Raw genomic sequence first — 19,080 nt, 5'->3', positions numbered from 1 at the left:
TCTGGAAGAGTTTTAGCTTTGAAACATTGGACATATTTAAAAGTTCTTACAGAATGGATGAAAAAGTCAAATAGTTAGCAAAAAGAGAAAATGAAGGTGGGTTTTGAGCTATTTTGAACTTCCCAGTAAGCAAAATGCATTCAGTAATGCTGAAAAAAGAGAAAAGTCAAAAGCTTTTAAAGACACCTTGTTGGTGATTATGGGGTTCAAGTACACCTACCCCCCCCCCCGAATTTCAACGGCTGGGCAATAAGTCATCTCCTAGCTCAGTCCCGCTCGTTTTCGTACGTGTTCTTTATCCCCTAGCAGTGGTTAAAATAAATCATTTCCCAGAACTGCAAAGGAAATCGTTATGTTTCCTCGTCATGGTAATAATGTCGGTGTGTTCTAACTAATGCAGCCAGTTATATTCGTCGCCACGCCCCAAATGGTACTTCTCTGTACCCGTACCCGCGCCGCGCGTACACTGATATATATCTGTGTGTCAGTGAACCACAGCCGGTTGCTAATAAATAAAAACGCATTCCCAGTCTCCTCGATGAGCTAACCAATATACCCAGTGAACCGCACAATGAGCACCGGTCTATTTGTTAGGTTAAAGTTCATCACGTATCGAAGGCGTGCCGGCATATCGATCAAACACGGATATTTTGTCTGTGTATGACATGTACCATTTATGACGCGTTGAGCAAAGTCCATTTTATGATGGAATATCAGCCAGTGACACTTTTTTGAATGGCCATTATGCAAGATAAAACTCCAAAGATCTTGGTCCATCATTTACCGCTTGTCGTGATTTTCAGCGGACTGAATTATCCACGCGTTACAGCCGGTTACGATTCGGGTGTCTCCGGAAAGACATGCCTGTGTTCGGCGGCTCGATGAAAAACGGTGTTGGCAGTGGAACTGGAAGTGGTAGACCCAAAAAGGATCCCCACGACGTAAGAAGGGTTCAAAGATTCTTTTTTGAATGAAATTTGAAATTATCCACGTGTGTTTTTTTCCATGCAGTATTAGTCATTAGCATGGAGGTAGGCCTACCTCCATGTCATTAGCCTCTAACGTTAGGCCTCATCCAGTCATCTACCGATTTTTGGACGTACATGCATGTACGGTAGGCATGGTAGTTGGTCAGTATTTTTTCACTAGCGACGGAAAACGTAGAGTTTCGCAAAATTTCCAGCAAAATACGTTGTACGCGGGCGTATTTAGTAATTTCAACACAGCATTTATGCAATTTGGGACACAAGGCACTTGTGAACGACATTTGAGCTGTCTTTGCCAAGTACAAATGTGAGAAAAAACGTTGAAAAAATTTTGCCCAGTGGGAGGAGTTTTATACCCTGGACGTTAGTCGCAATGCAATGTAAACGTCCAACGTTGGCTAGGTACTGACTAGTACTAGTGCTAGGACTAGTAGTGAGTAGTAGTACGGAGTACATGTACGATGTGGTGTCTTACCCCAGAACTGTGGGGTCCAATGTCCGCCCCACTCCCAGTTGTGCCGTAAATCTTATCCGGTTACTGGTAAACCATGAATATGTCAAGTGATCATTCCCCAGCCCTTACATAACAATCTATAGTCTTTTCTCATCTCCATGGTGATGGATTAGCTGGACACGAGCAGGGCGGACATCGAACCCCACAGTTCTTGGAGTAGTGGTGTCTTACATTATAGTTAGATTAGAAATTAGCCATGCCCCTTAGTTTAGACAACCCTATAGAATTTTTCACATTGAATTTAGTTTGCCTTAAATTTTGCACATCCTGTTTAATTTTGTTGGCCTACCTGTTGGGCATGATTAGCAAATCAATCATGTTAATGATATGCATTATGCACAAGTGCTTGATCTTTCCATATTTGGGCTTGTGGTCAGTCTTACCAAGCGATTTGTCAGTAAATTCAGCCATCACCTAATTGCCTTTGTTTTAAATTCTTTGACAGATTATTTTTAAAATGGGTAGTAAGGCCATATAAAAAATTAGTTGGTTAGCATTCATGGCCTTTCATTTTTCAGAGGCGGGCAGGAGTTTTTTTCTTTTCCTTCTTCCTTTCTCATTTAAGAGATTCAGTTCCAAACTAACAATAAAGTGAATCACATGCCTTTTTCAAAATTGATTTTGTTTAATTCATACATCGAGACATAAAAAATGCTGGAAAATTTAACGATCACAAGTGGCCACCACATCCATGCATACATTTTGTAAATTGGGTACTACGGAATTCAACCAATGATCACACTCATATAACAGACTTAATCCCATACTCGCAGTGTATAAGGTAATGCAGGGACCAGGGACCGCTAACCAGACTACATGTACTCACTGGTACCCGCACTAGTTTCACATTAAAGTTTACGCAATTAAAGGAAGTGAGGGAACAGTGCATTTGCAGACGATATCGTTTATGTCTGTTTATAGGTTAATTGTACAATTTGACAGTAGGCCTCTCGTCTTCTGAAATTCAGAGCTTGTTTCTTTGGAGAAATTCCTTGGGAATGCACAGTGCCCTCGGCTATGCCTCAGGGCGCTATGCTTCCCTTGGGTGTTCAAAACGTCATATCCCACACCACAGCGGTCAACAATTAAATATTCCTTTATTATTAAAATGTTTGGCTCCTTGAATTTGTAATCAAGGAAATGATTACTAAATTCTGTGGTACATGTACAATAAGATGTGTGTGTACTTTTGTTATTCCTTGCACAAAATGAAAATCTTCAACAAGGAATTTCCCCTTACAGCGTATTCTTACATGTAGATGAGAATTTCCTGCAAGGCATGTAGCTAAGACCTTGGGCAAGTCATTTCAATTTACAAATTCTGCCTTACTCCGCCCAAGAGTCTTTACATGTACATGTATGGGTACCTGTGAAGGCAGAGTGGGTCAATTATGGTTGATTAACCTATATAATACTCCCAAGGGAGTTGAGATGATTGATATTGTTGCTTCTTGACCCAATGAGCAGGAATAATGGTATAAAGTGCATTGAAACTGGAAAGCGCTGTAGAAATATGTCATATTGTCAGAGGAACCAGCCCCTTGCAAGGGTGCCAAAGTCATTTTACTGCGTTGCCCGTGCTGAGTTTTGATAAATAAAAGAGCCTTTTGTGTATTCAGACGAGTTACTGACCTTCAAAACTGTGATGTGTACCTTTCAAATCGTGAAACTGTGGGAACGCACACTTTGCTAAAACTATAGGTCCATTGCTACATGAAGTGTTGCTCCTTTCAAAGACTCAAGATCAAAATATCTGATCCAGCATGACAATGTACGTGTATTTGCCTGTGCTGTACAGGTACATTGACACACATGTACACATACCTTGCATTTCTTCTTTGCACTGCTTTAAAGCCAAACATAATTATTCAAACAAACTAACAAACAAGTAGTTTGTTGGAAGTTACAGTGCATACATGTGTGAAGTTACCACAGAGATTTTGTCATTTTCAAATTTTATGCACAACCTGCTTTAAATACTTTCTCTTTGTGAACAAATTGGATGTATCGTTTGCATAAAAGTTCAAGTGTACATTATTCCCTGTGTTTTCATTTTCAATGTACCGCTAAATGTATACAGTTCATCCGTACGTTGTATACATGTAAATGTTATTGCCCACGAGAGTAAAGAGCCTACATCTACAAAGTCAAGTGTTTTGGAGTTGGAGATGAAAGAAGTAAATTAAAACAAGGTACGTGGGTATCCTGGCAACTGTCTGTGCAAACAAGAGACAGCAGTACACAAGTTGGATACTCGCTCAGTGTGTTAAGTCAGGGTCACAGGTGTAGTTCTTGAATGCCCTGGTCACATGGGCCTTAAAGACTAGTAAGAACGCAAATCAGTTGATCGCCCCTGCTGGCATACATAGGTCATCATCCTCCTCATTCTGAAAAACCAGGATGATCAAGTGTTTTTTCACCTTGCCTAATCTCTGATTTGAACTAATTGATTGGCAGTAAGGAAGGCAGTACCAGGCAGGTGAGATTGTGTTGCTAATCACATCATCAGTCTAGAGTATTACCACATGTGACCTTTCCTATGTCCTGATAAAGCAATTTTTGTCAAAATTCAATTTTGAATATCTCAAGTTGGCAACGACGAATCTTAATCCCATCAGTACAGACGTGTTTTAGAACTTCCAGCTTTTGTTTGTAGTCAGGTTTTTTCCAAGCCAATCAAATTTTTGCTCCATGTTGTGCATCATGTAAGGAAAGCACCCAGTAACATGGAAACACCCATACAATCTGTTGCAGGCTGCAAGAACAGCCCTTGTGATTGGTCAGATTGTAAAGTAACAGGTTGTCCAAATATGGTAATACTACAGACCCAGTAATAAGAGCTGCCACAACTAATTTAGAATACACCAGGAACTCTACATACATGAATATGATTTGAATACCATGCATTTCTTTTGATAGTTTAATAGACATTGTCTCATTTTACACTCCCAGGATTTTGATTTCCTTTGCAAAGTACAAGTTACATGGGAACATGTTTTGCAATTCATAAATTTATGGAAATCAACAATTTAGTTTTTGCATGCATTCTATTGTCCAGGTCAGTGCACTCTCTACACTACATGTATGAGCAGATGAGACTGGACATGTACATGCTGTGTCATACACATGTACAATTGACATGTGTTGTACTTCAGTCCAAGTTCCCACAGTAGCAGGTGTTTGCTGTTGTATGGCTGCATTGATTATATTTGCTCTTGAAACCATTGTTATGACTACCAGATTTTGACATCCACACACAAAGGGCTGCTTTTAACGCTTCACTATGCATGAAGCTTCAGTCTTTTTTTTATTTCCAGTGCATGTGCACCTTAAGTGTGTCATGTGATGACATCACAGTCATGCCTTTTCACTTTTACAATGTTGTCCATGTACAATGTATTTATGTAAATGTACTTTTTTTGTGAAATCTAACATGCTTTACACGGAGCTAAAATATGTTTTTAATTTATGCAAAGGCTTTAAATGTACATCATCAATGCGTTGAAAGAAATTTAGTGGTTTTGCCATGACACCATTGATGACAAATTAGCGTCCAATGACATTCAGTCGCCAACTAGTTGAAGACATTGATTGTCCTACATGTAAGTTTCAATGACATTGTTACATTCCTTGCAGTTCACTGACAACTTCAACAATTGTTGTACTTCGCAAAGATTGACACAGGTAGGATTGGTTGGCATGCCTGCATCAGGCCGATCCAGGGAAGAACAGCCCTTGTCATCATACTTCAAGTTTCTGATCAGCAGGCCACTTCTGCAAATGGTTGACAGTACATAAGTTTTCTTTTTGGTCATCCCCATTCCCTAAGGCACTGCACATACCAGTATATACTCGTGGTTATGACGAAGGGGTTGGTTGGAATACATTTAAGCTCTTCCCTGGATCGGCCCCCTGATGCATGAAGCATCATGGCCTGAAATCTCACCTTGTCTTTTGCTTTCAGTATTTGAAAGATGGTCTTTAACACCGAGCACGTATGGATGCACTTTTCTCTCCTTTATTTTTGTTTGGTTTCATGTAACCAGGGTTTTCTTTATCAGTTTTCAAAGAAGGGATTCCCTTTATCATTGGTGTGTTTATTTCTCTGATATTTACAACTGAACTTGGTTACTAACGTGCTTTGTGTTTTCTTTGCAGTAAACGTTAACTTTATCCAGACATTATTGATCCTTTTTAACAACACCTGTACTATATGTAGGACCATTTAAACCGAAGTGCAAAAACCATTTTTAAAAAAATGTTTTTAAGATGTAAGGTGGCTTTTTATTTGTAGGACTTCATTGCACAATATGTGAAAGTCACAAGAAACGTCATCTGTGATGTTTTCACGATAGCATAAGTTGGAAAAATGCAGACATGAAGGTCAGATATTTTAGCAAAGCAGGCTTTGTTTCTCCAACAAAAGATTCATGGAACAGTATGCAGTATTCATTGTCAGGCTACCTGTACTTAAATGAACTTGAGCAAGTGCAAACGAGATCTTTACAAAAGGTTTGCCCAAGCCTTGTTCCATTCCAGTGCACTGCAATTATAGACACATATGCACACTTACGTTGTAATTTACTTTGTCCGTACAGTGGTAACTTTTCTTAACAGGTGTTCTGACCAGCTAGCACTACTGATTTTAATTTGACAGTGTGTGGAAGTGGTTCTTAACACTATTAATTATAGCTGGTAATTCTTCTCATTCATATGACTTGTCTGTGAGTTTGTCTGGGAATCGGAAAACTTTGAGTAAATTTCTCTTCCATTCTCATTTTGGATTGAGGCACTACATGTATGTAAGTCATGGTGAATTTTTGTAGATTGCAATCCATTTGTCTACCCAGGATGTTATTCAGAATCATAGCGTTCCAATAATTTAAGGTCAGTCTTAGATTTCATTCAAATTGTTCGTTTGCAGCTTGAATTACATCTGGCTGCCATTATAAACTCATATGTAATTTCTTGTTAAAGCAAAGAAATCCTGACACACGTTATTTACATCAACTTGGCTTGACAATAAAAGAAAGCTGATGGCACTTGTACATTATGTATGCGCACGTCATTTTTTCTTTTCTGCATCACCTAAATGATGCATTATACATGTACTTGTATATCGTACTGCATGGTGCATAAAATGTTATTTAACATCCCTCTTTTCTTTCTCTTAAACTTGAAGTATAATTACACTGTTGGTCAATTCTAGTGAGTGTCCATACAGTGTCTACTGATCACTGGTTTCTGCTGAAAAATTAGGTTAGCATGGACTAATTGTGGAAGTTTATTGGATAAATTAACCTTAGTGCTCTAACAGCGGGATCGGTGGTTTTTCTCTTGCCCACTAACACCCTACAGGTATGTGATTTGGTTCGGGTTTGTTTCATTTGTACTGTAGCATGCTCTAAAGGCCTACCCACATGACAAGATGGAGCCACCAGTAGCCAAACGTGCACACATTGATGAGGGCGTCGAGAAAGACGTGGCCACACCCAAACCCACCCAGATGCGTCTCTGCATCGCTACGTGTAACCGAGCAGATTACTCCAAGTTGGCACCCATCATGCTTGCTGCCAAGGCTGATGAAGAGATTGACTTGTCCGTCATTGTCCTTGGCTGTCATCTCATTGATGACTATGGGTGAGAAGAGTGTTCAAACCGTTTCTGTCAGTTTGTACCAGGAGCAAAGAATTTGTACCTGTACTGCTGTCAATTCACAGCAGAAATATCCTGAAGTTCAGTAAGACACCTGTTATTGCTCACCTGTGTCCAGTTAACTGTTTTAGCTAACCTATTACCAGCCATGATCTCAGTTTGTGTGTGTTATGCGATGATTTGCTTATGCAGGTCTACATATCGCTACATAGAACAAGATGGCCTTGATATTGATAGTCGTCTTCACACCATTGTCCGAGGGGAAGATGAGGCGGCTATGGTAGAGTCGGTCGGATTGGCCATGGTCAAGCTGCCTGATGTCTTACTGCGGCTTAAACCTCATGTCTTGGTGGTCCACGGCGACCGATTTGATGCTTTGTCTCTTGCCGCATCGGCTGCACTGATGAACATTCGCATTGTACACGTGGAAGGAGGAGAGATCAGCGGCACTATTGATGACATGATTCGTCATTCCATCACCAAGCTGGCCCACTATCATGTCTGCTGCACGGAGCGAGCGCACAGTCGACTCTTGGCCATGTGTGAGGATAATAATTCCATCCTACTGGCAGGCTGTACCTCCTATGATAAACTCTTAAACACCGACACCACTAACTGCTCAGCTGTGATGGAAAAGTGGCTACCAAAGGATGTCAAACCACACGATTACATCGTCGCCCTGCAACATCCAGTCACAACCAACATCAGTAAATCGTTGAAGATGTTCGCACTGATGCTGGATGCATTGTTGGAATTTGGCAAGAAGGTCATTGTACTCTTCCCCAATATAGATGCAGGCAAGTATTGATGCGTGATGCATAACTCGAACAGTCCTGAATCTTGAAGATCTAGTATGCTTGTCTTTTGAATAAAGACAAATGTTTCAGGAGTTAAATGTGTGAACAAAGTCACATTTTACACCAGGTTTACTGTGACACTGACATATATTTGCATTGTAGCGTCATAGATGATTGCTGCCTTTTTTCTTCCCAAACTGTCATCAGGAAGTAAAGAAATGACCCGCATCATGCGTCAAAAGGGCATCGAGCACCACCCGAACTTCAAGACAGCTAAACACATACCCTTTGATGAGTTCCTCATATTGGTAGCCAATGCTGGCTGCATGATTGGCAACAGCAGCGCCGGGATCAGAGAGGCTGGGGCATTTGGAACCCCGGTCATCAATCTGGGGTCTCGTCAGACAGGAAGAGAAACTGGTAAGTTTTATCATCAAGGGAGGAGGGGGGGGTCCACTTTTGTCATGGATTCTGGTTACAAACAGGGATCCTTAAGCCAGAATTCCAAAGTCCTTCGATTACAGTTGGGATGTGTATATCGAGCCCTTTTAAGAGCCACATTATTTTGAACAGGGCATGTTTTGCTTTTAAAAAAAATGAAAAGAGGAAAAACTGACGATGTTTACTCTGAAATGATTGTCCACAGGAGAGAATGTCCTACATTGTAGAGAAGCTGATACTACAGAGAAAATCAAACATTCCCTGGAGATCCAGTACCAGAAACAGTATCCTCCGTAAGTTCAAATCAAAGTCATACCAGAATTAATTTCCTTTCTCTTTTCCTAAGCAGCATTGTGCAGTTTCTCTGAACTGAACGGTTCTAATCTATTGCAGTTCATACATCTATGGTGACGGTCACGCTGTTCCTCGCATCATGAAGTTCTTGAAGTCCCTGGATATTACTGGCGAGACGCAGAAGATGTTTATTTTTCCACCGATGCCCACCAGCCACCATCGAGACATTGACCATATCTTGGAGAGGCAAAGTGCCCTCGCTGTTGACCTGGGTGGCACGCAACTGAGAGTAGCACTCATTGAGAACCATGTGAGTTGACATACAACATTTTTTAAGGACTTATGACCTTCCAACCTAAACTCAAGCTGCCGTAGATTTCTTTTTCTTTTTTTTATCATGTGCAGCACTTATCAACATTTCTGACCAGTTTGGAGGTCAGATCTGTTATACAAAATAGCTTTCCTGGTGATCATATTGGTAAATTTTGGCTGGCATTTTTGTATTGGCTGTTCGTAGTACATATAGATGCCACGTTTGATGTGCATTAATGTATGGACAGGAATGACATCTGTTTACAGTGGATATTGTTATCACAATAACAGGAAATGAAATTGACCTCAGCTCAAGCCAAAAATATCGTAATTAATCAATACAGCACACATGTCGTGTCCTGCATGTGGACTAGGAAGAGCATTTGCAAAATTTGTATGTGTGACCAGTACTTTCTTACCAGTCTAGCTTTGTCAACACAGAACAGCTTGATGACAAATTCTATACCAGCTGTTCAGGCATTCAGTAAACACTGTAAGGTGTCCGCTGTTTTTGTTGGGATTTTTACAGCAGTTTTCAGCACTTAGTAATGTATTCCCACAATGCATGTGTGCGGGGCCAGCATAAAAATTACTGCGTAAAGATTTATTGTCCTTCAGTCTTTGTGCCAACAAAGTGTTTTGATTGATGTGATATGAGATATCCATGCCTGTCTCAAATTTGTAGACTATAAGATGTTTTGTACACAACTGAAAAGCAATTACTAGCAGATAGCATGCTGTCTGAACTCAAATTTACTTTGGCTGTTCTCCTTCCAGGGGGAAATTCTTGCTCAGACATCACATCCTACCCCCAAAACCAATGAAGAGCGTATGTCCAAGTTGTTAGAGATGTTGATGAACCTGGCCCAGAAAGCTATATCTCTGAACTGCAGGGTGCTAGGAGTAGGTGAGTAACTTGAATGCAGTGAGTAGTCTAGCCAGCCACCTGTCCAAATGTCTATCTGTCCGTCTGACCGAAGGACAGGTAAACCAGTTTGTACAGGCAGTGTTTACATGCTCAAAATGTACAACTCCCAAGACGCTTATATCTTACATTGATTTTTATCACCGTTGAAGAAGTCCTCGCATTTCCTTCCAAAACACCGAATTCAGTGGAAGCAAGGCCTCAGATAGCGCCGAGGGATGTCAGTTTCCAAACATTTCCTTGGCTGAGAAGAGCAAGGAACTGGGAACTACTACATGTATATGATGAGGCTGTCACTCTTTAAATCTTCTTTTACATATTCAGTCACTCTGAAAGAAGCCCTCACAAATTATGTTGCAGACAATATTAAAACTGCCTGAAAATATATAGTGCATTGTTTGATTCTTCTGCTGTTGACGTTATGCAAATCAAATATGTGCCATGCATCAAAATGCATTCATAACTAGCTCTTTGCTCATATTGGTTACCCTGCACGCACAAATTCATGAAAAGGTACGCGTATTTTCTGTTTTTCTCTGATTTAGTTCCCAGATAAAAACGAATATTTTATTATTCACCTTTCAGAATTGTCCACCTATTCAGCATTATGTGACACGTCATCACATGCATTCCATGAAATACACCCACATGTACATATACAATCTCTAGAGCTGATATTGTAAGCGGATAATGTTAGCATTATTGACACTGCCCTGCATGCATTAGTTGCAACTGCTGATTTGTGTAAGAACAAGTGGCTTGTTGAATGAACACGCCAGCACACTGCTGGCAGGTGCACGTCACCATGGCAACCTGTTCACTGATATATTTATCAGATCAATATACACTGACGTGGCAATCCTAAACCTGTTGGAGGATTGAGGACTCTTTAAGTTTAATATGGCATTACAGTGTACCTGTTACAGGGAAAATAAAAAGAGTAATTTTAAGCACATGGTGTACAGGTTCACCTTCATGTATTGTTCTGAATTCTGTCTCTCATGGCTTTGTTCAAAAATGGTCCCAATCCTTTCCTTTTTTCCAAAGTAATTGGAATCAGCAGGACGAAATGATTTTTTCAGACAGCTCCAGTAGTCCTTGGAATGAGCCCTGCCAACCCTCTGCATGTATATATTTCTTTTAAATTCTTAGTTTTTTCCAATTTGTCGGCACACATGTATGTCTCTCACGGCCACTCGTAGGCCAGTGGTCTTATTAATCAGGTCCAAACATATGTAACCTTACATAGTATGATGATGTTGAAGGCCGTAACTCCTTGCCAATGTTGGTTTATTGTAGGAATCAGTACAGGAGGTCGAGTGGATCCAAGAGGGGGAGTAGTCAAACATTCCACCAAAGCTTTAGAAGGTACGTGCAAAGTGCTTAGCTCTGAGTTATTCAACTTATGTCAAATGAAAAGAAAAAAACATTTCTTGTGAAACTGATTAGAAAAGGGCAAGGCTAGCTAGATAATTTAGAAAGTGTACCGGCTTTCTATGATCTTGCCTGGCAGAAGGGTTTTGCAGCAGATGGTTAAATTTTGGCCTTCCTCCTGGTAACAAGTGATGTTTATTTACAACTGGGATTGTATTTTTTGCTTAAGGTTGGTCAGAAATTGACCTAAGGACTCCAATATCTAGCATGCTGCACCTGCCTGTCTGGGTAGATAACGACGGTAACTGTGCTGCTCTCGGTGTACGTGCCTTTGGCTGTGGAAAAGGAGTAGAAGACTTTGTTACCATAGCAACGGGAACTGGTGAGTTGGCATACAGTGGCATCCAATACACCAGCTGTTAGTTTTAGCTAATAATTTACCAGTGTTTGCAGCTGTGTGGCAATTCGACTTCAAATATGTTTTGTAATGACAGGTGCGAACATTGTGCATATCAGGCACAAGACTGGAAGTTCATTTTTTTAAAGGAGGAAATTCCAACTGCTCAAGATTTTTTGGTACCATTTCAATTTCAGTAGTAATCAGAGAGAAAATGATGAAAGTAGGCGATTCAAGGAAAAGTAGCCTGTCTGGTATTTGTATTATCCTAAAGATGATATTCCATAATTAACATCAACTTCACTCAGCCTGTTTGCCTTATGTCACTTTTAGGAATTGGTGGAGGCATTGTTCTGGGTGGTAAGCTCATCCATGGAACAGAGTTCTGTGCAGCTGAATTGGGCCACACTAAGGTTTCCTTAGGAGGACCAACCTGTCAATGTGGGGGTACTGGATGTGTGGAAGCTTACAGCTCTGGATTGGCTCTACAGCAAGAGGCTCTGAGGCTGTATGCAGGTAGCAGCGGGATCTTAGACAAACAAGATTTGCAATTTATTCCATTGGAACTTCCTTTCTTTTAATGAATTTGTTGGAGTTTACTTCAGGTTGATCATTGGGCAAACTGATTTGGTATCAGTTGTCTTGTGGAAAGCACCTTGAAAGTATTCATTTTTAAAATGAACATCTCCTCAAAAGATTTCCTTGGCATAGTTAGTGCCTTCAGTTGTAGAAAGTCATGCAGGAAAACTTTGTAATTGTCATAACAAATTGTTTTCTTAAAAGCAGAATCTGCTTTTACCGACAGAGGGTAATCTGCTGACTGAGGGATTCCATCTAGAGAATAACGAGAAGATCACAGCCAGGCACTTAGTTGAGGCTGCCAAGCTTGGTAATAAGAAGGCACAGGACATCTTGGACAGAGGTGAGGGGCAGTTTCCAATTCTTTCAAAATGAACTCAGAATCTCTCACCTGACTTCGTAGAAACAAGTTTAAACCTGTGCTGGTATGGACTGTCACATGAATTCTCTCTTGCATTCATTCAAAGGAGCATTTTTATGATCCAAAAGCATTGCAGATTTGTGCACATTATGAAGAAATTTGAACACGGCCATCCAGCACCTGTCTAACCTAAAAACCAGAGTACACAGGGCATGTCATGTGACCTTGGCTCCTGGAATTAACCAGGCCACCTAGCATCATTTAGTATTCATGTTCTTTAATGTTAAGTAAGCATTCCCATCTCATTATTAACAGGTGCCAAGGCTGTGGCATCAGTGGTTGTGAATCTTCTTCACATCCTTAACCCGTCCATGGTGGTCCTGTGTGGTGTGTTAGCCCCAGCTTACATTGAGACAGTGCGTAACGTTGTCAAGAAAGAGGCACTGCCCTCGGCTGGTCACGCAGACATCACAGCCTCCTCGCTTCAAGAACCGGCTCTGTTGGGAGCTGCTAGTCTGGTCCTCGAATACGCTACTAGAAGGATCTACTGAAATATCAACATTTTCTACATGGTGTGGTCATATTTATCACTCTATGAGTGGACATAGCTTTCCTTCTTACATCTACCCGGGTGTAAGGCTGCCTATCGTTATAGCAGTTGTTTACATTTGAAGCTAGGAACCTGGAATAAAGGAGATTTTAGTTTGGACCATTTCTATTTATTTCTGTGGGACCGGTGTAATGCCCACTGATGTGTCGTATTTATGGACATTTCAGGCCAACTAGCATAGGCAGTGTGATAAATTTTACAGATGTTTGTTTTTGGATAGAGTGGATGCCTTGGCTTTATTTTTGAATTGTGGAAAAATTTGGCTGCTTTACTGAAGGATGAAATGAATTTTAACATGGGTTTATGGACAACCAATCAATTATTTAAGATTTTAAAGGTACTGTAGGACCTACATTTGTGTTGTATTGTAGATCAAGAAGCAGGGAGCTGTTACTCTGTGCCAGGGAATAGCAGTCGAGTAGGTTTGAGGATACACGTCAGTCTAGCAACTTATGAAGGACTTTTTGGCTCATTGTTTGTAGCTCTAGAGGGTATTTTCTTTGATAAATTCCCTTGTTTAGTCTGGAAGGAAACTGGCTTGGGCCTGATGACTGTGTCTTCTAACTTCTACTTCAACCCTGACTTTTGGTAGGTGTTTGGTTGCTGATGATACTAGCCTGGTCCACAAGCCGCTGAGAGTTGCTCGAGAAAATCAGATGACAACAACCATGTGTGTGTGTGTATCTCTGGGTTCTTTTGTCAAATGGCCCATTTGTTTTGAGTCTAAGTAGATTGCTTGACGTGCTGGAAGAGTTTTGCTGCAGTTTGATGTCGACAGGATTTGGCAAAGGAGTACCGAGGACTTTCGCCCATGTTCTAAATCTGCGATGCTGCCTCCAACATATCATTGGACATACTACATTGCAATCTGCTTTAAATTAATGAATACAGATTAGATTTTGTTTTTGGTGTACATCATGGCAGTTGTACCAGCCTTTCCATTGTGGGTCCATACGTAATTCAGCGCGTAGGTCAAAGTATTGGCAGTGATATTTGAATGTTGGACATTCTTAGAAATTTATTTATGACTTCGTTTTCTCCACCCCTATACCCGATGAATAAATTTTAAGATTCATTTTCTTCGATAAGACTTTGTAAAGGTCACATCAATTACTTGGAGGATTGTCAGATGTTGACAAAATGATATGACCGTTTTACTTAATGTGTAAGTCCTAAGTGTACAGATCAACACCACAAGGTGTGGCCATTCTTTCTATTGCATGAGCGACATGTACGTAAGTATTTATATATTTAATGAACTCTGATTCCGAAATCTAGACAGAGTGCAAAGTTGGCTGATACATGTATAGGCCTTGAGCTGGACCAAAAGAGGGCGCTATTTCCATAGCGACAGAGGCTCCTTTGGAACTAACTGCAAATTGCTGGTCCACGAATGACAGCAGTCGCGCCGTTAACAACAAAATTAACACTCCTGACCAACGTGGCTCAAGTGATGAGGGGTGCTTCTGCTCGAGATGGATACATACATTTATGTGCCTCAGAAGTTGGAAAGATGTCAGCACCTAGATTAAATCTAAGTAGAGAATAAATAGTAATATTGTTTGCTTGAATAAAGTCGTTCTGTGATTGGAGAACAGCCTTGTGATCAGCCTGAAAATAGCCATGTTACATGGATCAAGTTCATTATGCACTGTTTGATGTAAGTGCATGGAACACTGTGCTCACAAATGAAGATGTCAACTGTTCTTTCAGACAAGAAGTTTCGCAGGAGTCGGAGGTTTTCATGTATTGATTCATTTCTTGTACTGTAGTTTACAGTTGTCATTTTGACTTATTGGCACAATGTACACAAACGATAATTGACTGCCATGATTGGGATATTCCGTTGTTCAACTCGGCTGGCAGCAATGCTCAGGGTGCTGTGTGCCCCTCAGGCCTTTGGCATATCCTGCATCAGATCTGTCAACAATTTTTCAATAATTTTGATGGTACAGAATAAATTCATAAGTGGTATGAAAGCAGGTGATTATTGAAAGATAAGTACATAACACATGGACGTTGCATGTTTTTACTTTAGAATTTTATTTTTGGATTGAAATTGATGTTTTATGTCATTGTAGACATGGAGACACCTGTAGCGGGTCTTTGGCTTATATACATGTACATGTGCACCCCTGATTCACATCTTGAGTTAGAGCTATGTACATTGATAAATACGGCATTCAAAGCAACTCTTTGAGCTTTAAATAAATTATATATATATGAATATGCCAAAGAAGCTGTATATTTATCAAAGACTGGTTTAACCCAAGAATTGTGAAGATGAAATCTTTATTACATAAAGTTTGACAGCTTCTAAATAATTTTGGTTTTTCTTCACTGTGTGGTACATGTATATTACTATAAAAATCCAGCTTCAATTATAAATATTGAATGTTTTTGTTTTTTCAATCCAAGTTTGAATTTATTTCACTGAAGTTAGATAAATAAACGTTCTTGCTGTTTTAACCTTAAATTCATCTTTTGATTTCCACTCAACAGTCCTGCGTATAAAATTTCTTTCTAAAATGCCTACTTTTACAACACACCAAATGCTAACAAAAATACTTGAGACACCCAGAGTAATACAGACTTCAGACACACTTCAAATGTCAAAAAAAGGAAGCGAAAACCTTCAACCTTCTAATTGTACAAAATAATTGCACATTCCAAATCATTTTATGTACATATGTGTACACTACAGAATAGAGTTTTTTGGTGACGTCAGAAATTCAGATACTGAATTTCGTTAATGGCAGAGTGCAGAACTAAAGTGGCCAATCCTGATTTTGGACGGCATCATTTTTGGGAGAACAAGGAAAGAATGCCAAAGTGGTAAGATTTTGTGCAATTAAGAACATTTGTATGCATAGTACCTGTAAACATATTTCAGTATGAACTGTCGAAATTTTCAAAACGTCTGTATTTTTTTCCTCAAAACCCGATCAGCGACATCATATCTGAGATACAGAGAGTATAAAAGCCACTGCACAAGCATACATGTACTTCCCTCTACAAACCACTGACATACTATTCTCCCTATTTGATGCAGCAACACTGTGTATCTCACTGTGAAGAACGAGGAAACGTCGAGAGAAGTTGAGGTGTCATGGAGTTTTGTGTTAGTACCTTCATTTTCCTGATTGACTATAGCCTCTGCGGTAACTGCCCTTGGCAGACAAAGTGCGTACGATGTAAGCCTCTTGCTGTAACTGCACATTCAACTCCTGCACCTGAAACAATTGGTAAGATACAAAGAGGGTTGTTTTGGTTGAGAGAGGACAGTGATTTTCAATTTGGAAGGGAGTAAAGTGATCCACCAAAGAAGTAATTGATGCCATTTTTGGAGCTCTCTTATTTTGGCAGAAATGAAACAATGAAAGTTACGTGTCGGTGCAATTATGTAACTAAAAAATACTGATCAAATCATTTAGTCACATACTGTAGCTTCAACATGGTCTAAGAAGTGACAATGTAAATAGTAGATCATTATTTGGCCAAGATTGGAGTCGATTTATAACCCATGATATTTTTTACCTGTTGTCTATGATTGTCTTTCTGTTTGGCTAGTCTCTGCTTCAAGTCTCTTATCTTGGACTCTTTCAGACTCAGCAAGTCATCTTGCTTCTGTTTTTCAGTTTCAATGGCTGGATAAAGAGACAACTTGAAAGGTCTTCACATGTACAGCAAACAACAGAAATTTCATATCCACTTCTTAATTTTGTGAAATAAAGCTCATGGGCCGTTCACCTTACCTGAAAATCTTGTTTTGAGCTGGCTTGCTTTTGCATTGTCTTTTACCGACTTTTCTTTCAACTGACCAAACCTGTAAGAAAATGACAGTAAGGAGAATGGTATTGACAAATTCTGACAGTGTCAAGTCACAAACAACCAAAAAGTGACCTATTTTGCATTATACATCAACAGGTCTCATAGCTTTAAATTCCTTCTGTTTCCAAATCGGGAACTAAACTTCGACTAGTCTGGTGACAGACTCCTTTTTTTCAGAGTGAAGTGGATTTAACTTACGACTGCTCAAAGTTGGCCTTCTCTCGCTCCAGTTGTGTACTCAAGACTTCAATCTCCCCCAAGGCAAACTGCAACTTGTCACTCTCGCTGGCTAGCCTGGCCTTTGTCTCCTCGTGTTGCCGTCTTTCCTCCTGCCAAACCAATTTCAAAAGAATTCAGTTCATTGTACATGAAAAAATCCTGAAAGTAAAAGCTTTAAAATGAGAGTTCAACATTTTGATCCAAGCATAATCTCTGACAGGTACAAACAGACATTTCTGGATAGACAGCATTCAAACTATATCTAAGAGTGACGACTACCTTAAGTTGTTCAACAAGCTCATCATATTCCAGTTTGGATACTGTATCTTGATCAATCCGCATCTGCTACAAAAAAGGACATCTTAAAACAGGGTAACAGTCAACACATTGAGGTAATTCTGTATGTTGCTGTACGTATTAAGGACCTCTGCTGTGTGAGGTTATTGACAGGTGTAATAAACCAAATACATGGAACTATTCTAAAATCTGAGGATCAACCATCAGGATGAATTAGCCTCAGATCAAGGCTGAACTCATTCAGTTACATTATCAGTATAGTCTTTGTTCGAGTTGTTAAATGTAAGCGTCAAAGGCATTAGAAGTAGTATTAATCCTGATTTGATAGTTATTCCTCAACACAACTATCTCTGCAGTGAACAGTAATGTGTTGTTTTCTTACTTGTTCTTTCCACGATTGCAACACTTGTCTTTGGGTCAGAAGAACATCTTGCAGTTGTTTGTGGACTAACATTTCAGCAGTTATACTGGCCATTACAATGGGTCTTCAGGAGAAAAACAAAGCATTTAATTACTCCAAGCACAATCGAAACGTCTGGCAATGAATTATCCACAATGGGATGGGACATCTTCATAATGTGGAATATTACGGCATACAGGTGCATCAACAATTCAGCATAATTGTAATGATGAGTGACAACAAGTATACGACTGTTTAAAAGACTAGTGTCAGAACATTGAACTCTGACCCCAGATCTGCAATAGTTCTCTCATGCATGTATGATTATGTCATATGCCATTCCATTGTTTTCTAGCCCTTCCATCGAGGAGAGTGCCCCATCCAACATTGAATAGATACTTGAATAGACTGAATAGACATTGAATAGACTGGCATGATTAGGATTAGACTGCCAAGTTAACTTGGCCGAAATGATCGGACAGACAGTGTCAGAAACACGATGATCATGGTCCCAGCCATAGACACGATACTGTTTAGCATGTGCAGCTTTGTCACCAATCCACATGATATGCCCGATCCAATCAACTAGCGAGGCATTAAACTTACTTCGAGAACTCTAAGTCACTAACTCCGTGATCATCGTGTTTTTATCATGTTTACGTCCTAGGCCTCGCCAGTTTATCTGTCCATACTAAAACTTAATAGGTATCGATCGCTAAGATTGGGCCTCACGCCTTTGAAATATTCTTTACTCGGAATACAGTATATTGGTAAAAATGTGCTCTCATCATACAACTGAGGGATATAGTAAGTTACTTGCCTTCACTAACGAAACAAAATCTCCAAAGGATAGACGGAGCTCCGGAGACGGACAAATCTTCAGGCCGGTGCCGTTTTTGCCGCGATAATACAAATATCGCGCCCTCTATGGTTTAAATTTGTCTAGGGGGGCTGGGCGTACATGTTCCTGAAATAAACCATTAAAATCTCGTGTGTGTACAACACACGACTCTGAGGTCGTAGTCACTTTGGAGAAAGTCAGTAGATGTGTCAATATACTGGGCTGGGGGATTTCCCTTTCCTCTTTG

At 40.0% G+C, this 19,080-nt stretch overlaps 2 protein-coding genes across 5 annotated transcripts; one reads left to right on the top strand and one right to left on the bottom strand.

Annotated features, from left to right (window-relative positions):
• Positions 1 to 605: 605 nt before the first annotated feature.
• gne (glucosamine (UDP-N-acetyl)-2-epimerase/N-acetylmannosamine kinase) lies at positions 606 to 15,721 on the top strand. 3 transcript variants are annotated; one of them, XM_022236042.2, is made up of 13 exons: positions 606 to 941; positions 5,137 to 5,184; positions 6,899 to 7,140; positions 7,348 to 7,952; positions 8,160 to 8,372; positions 8,599 to 8,686; positions 8,787 to 8,997; positions 9,777 to 9,906; positions 11,224 to 11,292; positions 11,528 to 11,680; positions 12,029 to 12,211; positions 12,501 to 12,617; positions 12,951 to 15,721. In XM_022236042.2, the coding sequence occupies exons 1-13, from the start codon at positions 861 to 863 to the stop codon at positions 13,184 to 13,186; spliced, it is 2,376 nt and encodes a 791-aa protein (XP_022091734.2). In that variant the 5' UTR covers positions 606 to 860; the 3' UTR covers positions 13,187 to 15,721. The 3 variants fall into 3 exon arrangements, with proteins under 3 accessions (XP_022091734.2, XP_087000991.1, XP_022091735.2); XM_087144865.1 differs by having other exon boundaries at positions 7,348 to 7,956; positions 8,164 to 8,372; XM_022236043.2 differs by lacking the exon at positions 5,137 to 5,184 and having other exon boundaries at positions 607 to 941.
• Positions 15,265 to 18,940, bottom strand: LOC110979893 (spermatogenesis-associated protein 24-like). 2 transcript variants are annotated; one of them, XM_022236047.2, is made up of 7 exons: positions 18,813 to 18,940; positions 17,975 to 18,077; positions 17,575 to 17,640; positions 17,275 to 17,405; positions 17,001 to 17,071; positions 16,783 to 16,892; positions 15,265 to 16,478 (listed from the first exon to the last, which is right to left on the bottom strand). In XM_022236047.2, exons 2-7 carry the CDS (start codon positions 18,065 to 18,067, stop codon positions 16,377 to 16,379), a joined length of 573 nt encoding a protein of 190 aa, XP_022091739.1. In that variant the 5' UTR covers positions 18,068 to 18,077; positions 18,813 to 18,940; the 3' UTR covers positions 15,265 to 16,376. The 2 variants fall into 2 exon arrangements, with proteins under 2 accessions (XP_022091739.1, XP_022091740.1); XM_022236048.2 differs by having other exon boundaries at positions 17,575 to 17,637.
• Between the last annotated feature and the right edge of the window lie 140 nt (positions 18,941 to 19,080).

This window comes from Acanthaster planci, linkage group LG13, assembly GCF_054643075.1.
Source record: "Acanthaster planci isolate LZ-2023a linkage group LG13, COTS_SCS, whole genome shotgun sequence".
NCBI lineage: Eukaryota > Metazoa > Echinodermata > Asteroidea > Valvatida > Acanthasteridae > Acanthaster > Acanthaster planci.
The sequence above is the reverse complement of the archived record's forward strand: the minus strand, read 5'-3'. Positions and strand labels throughout refer to the sequence as shown.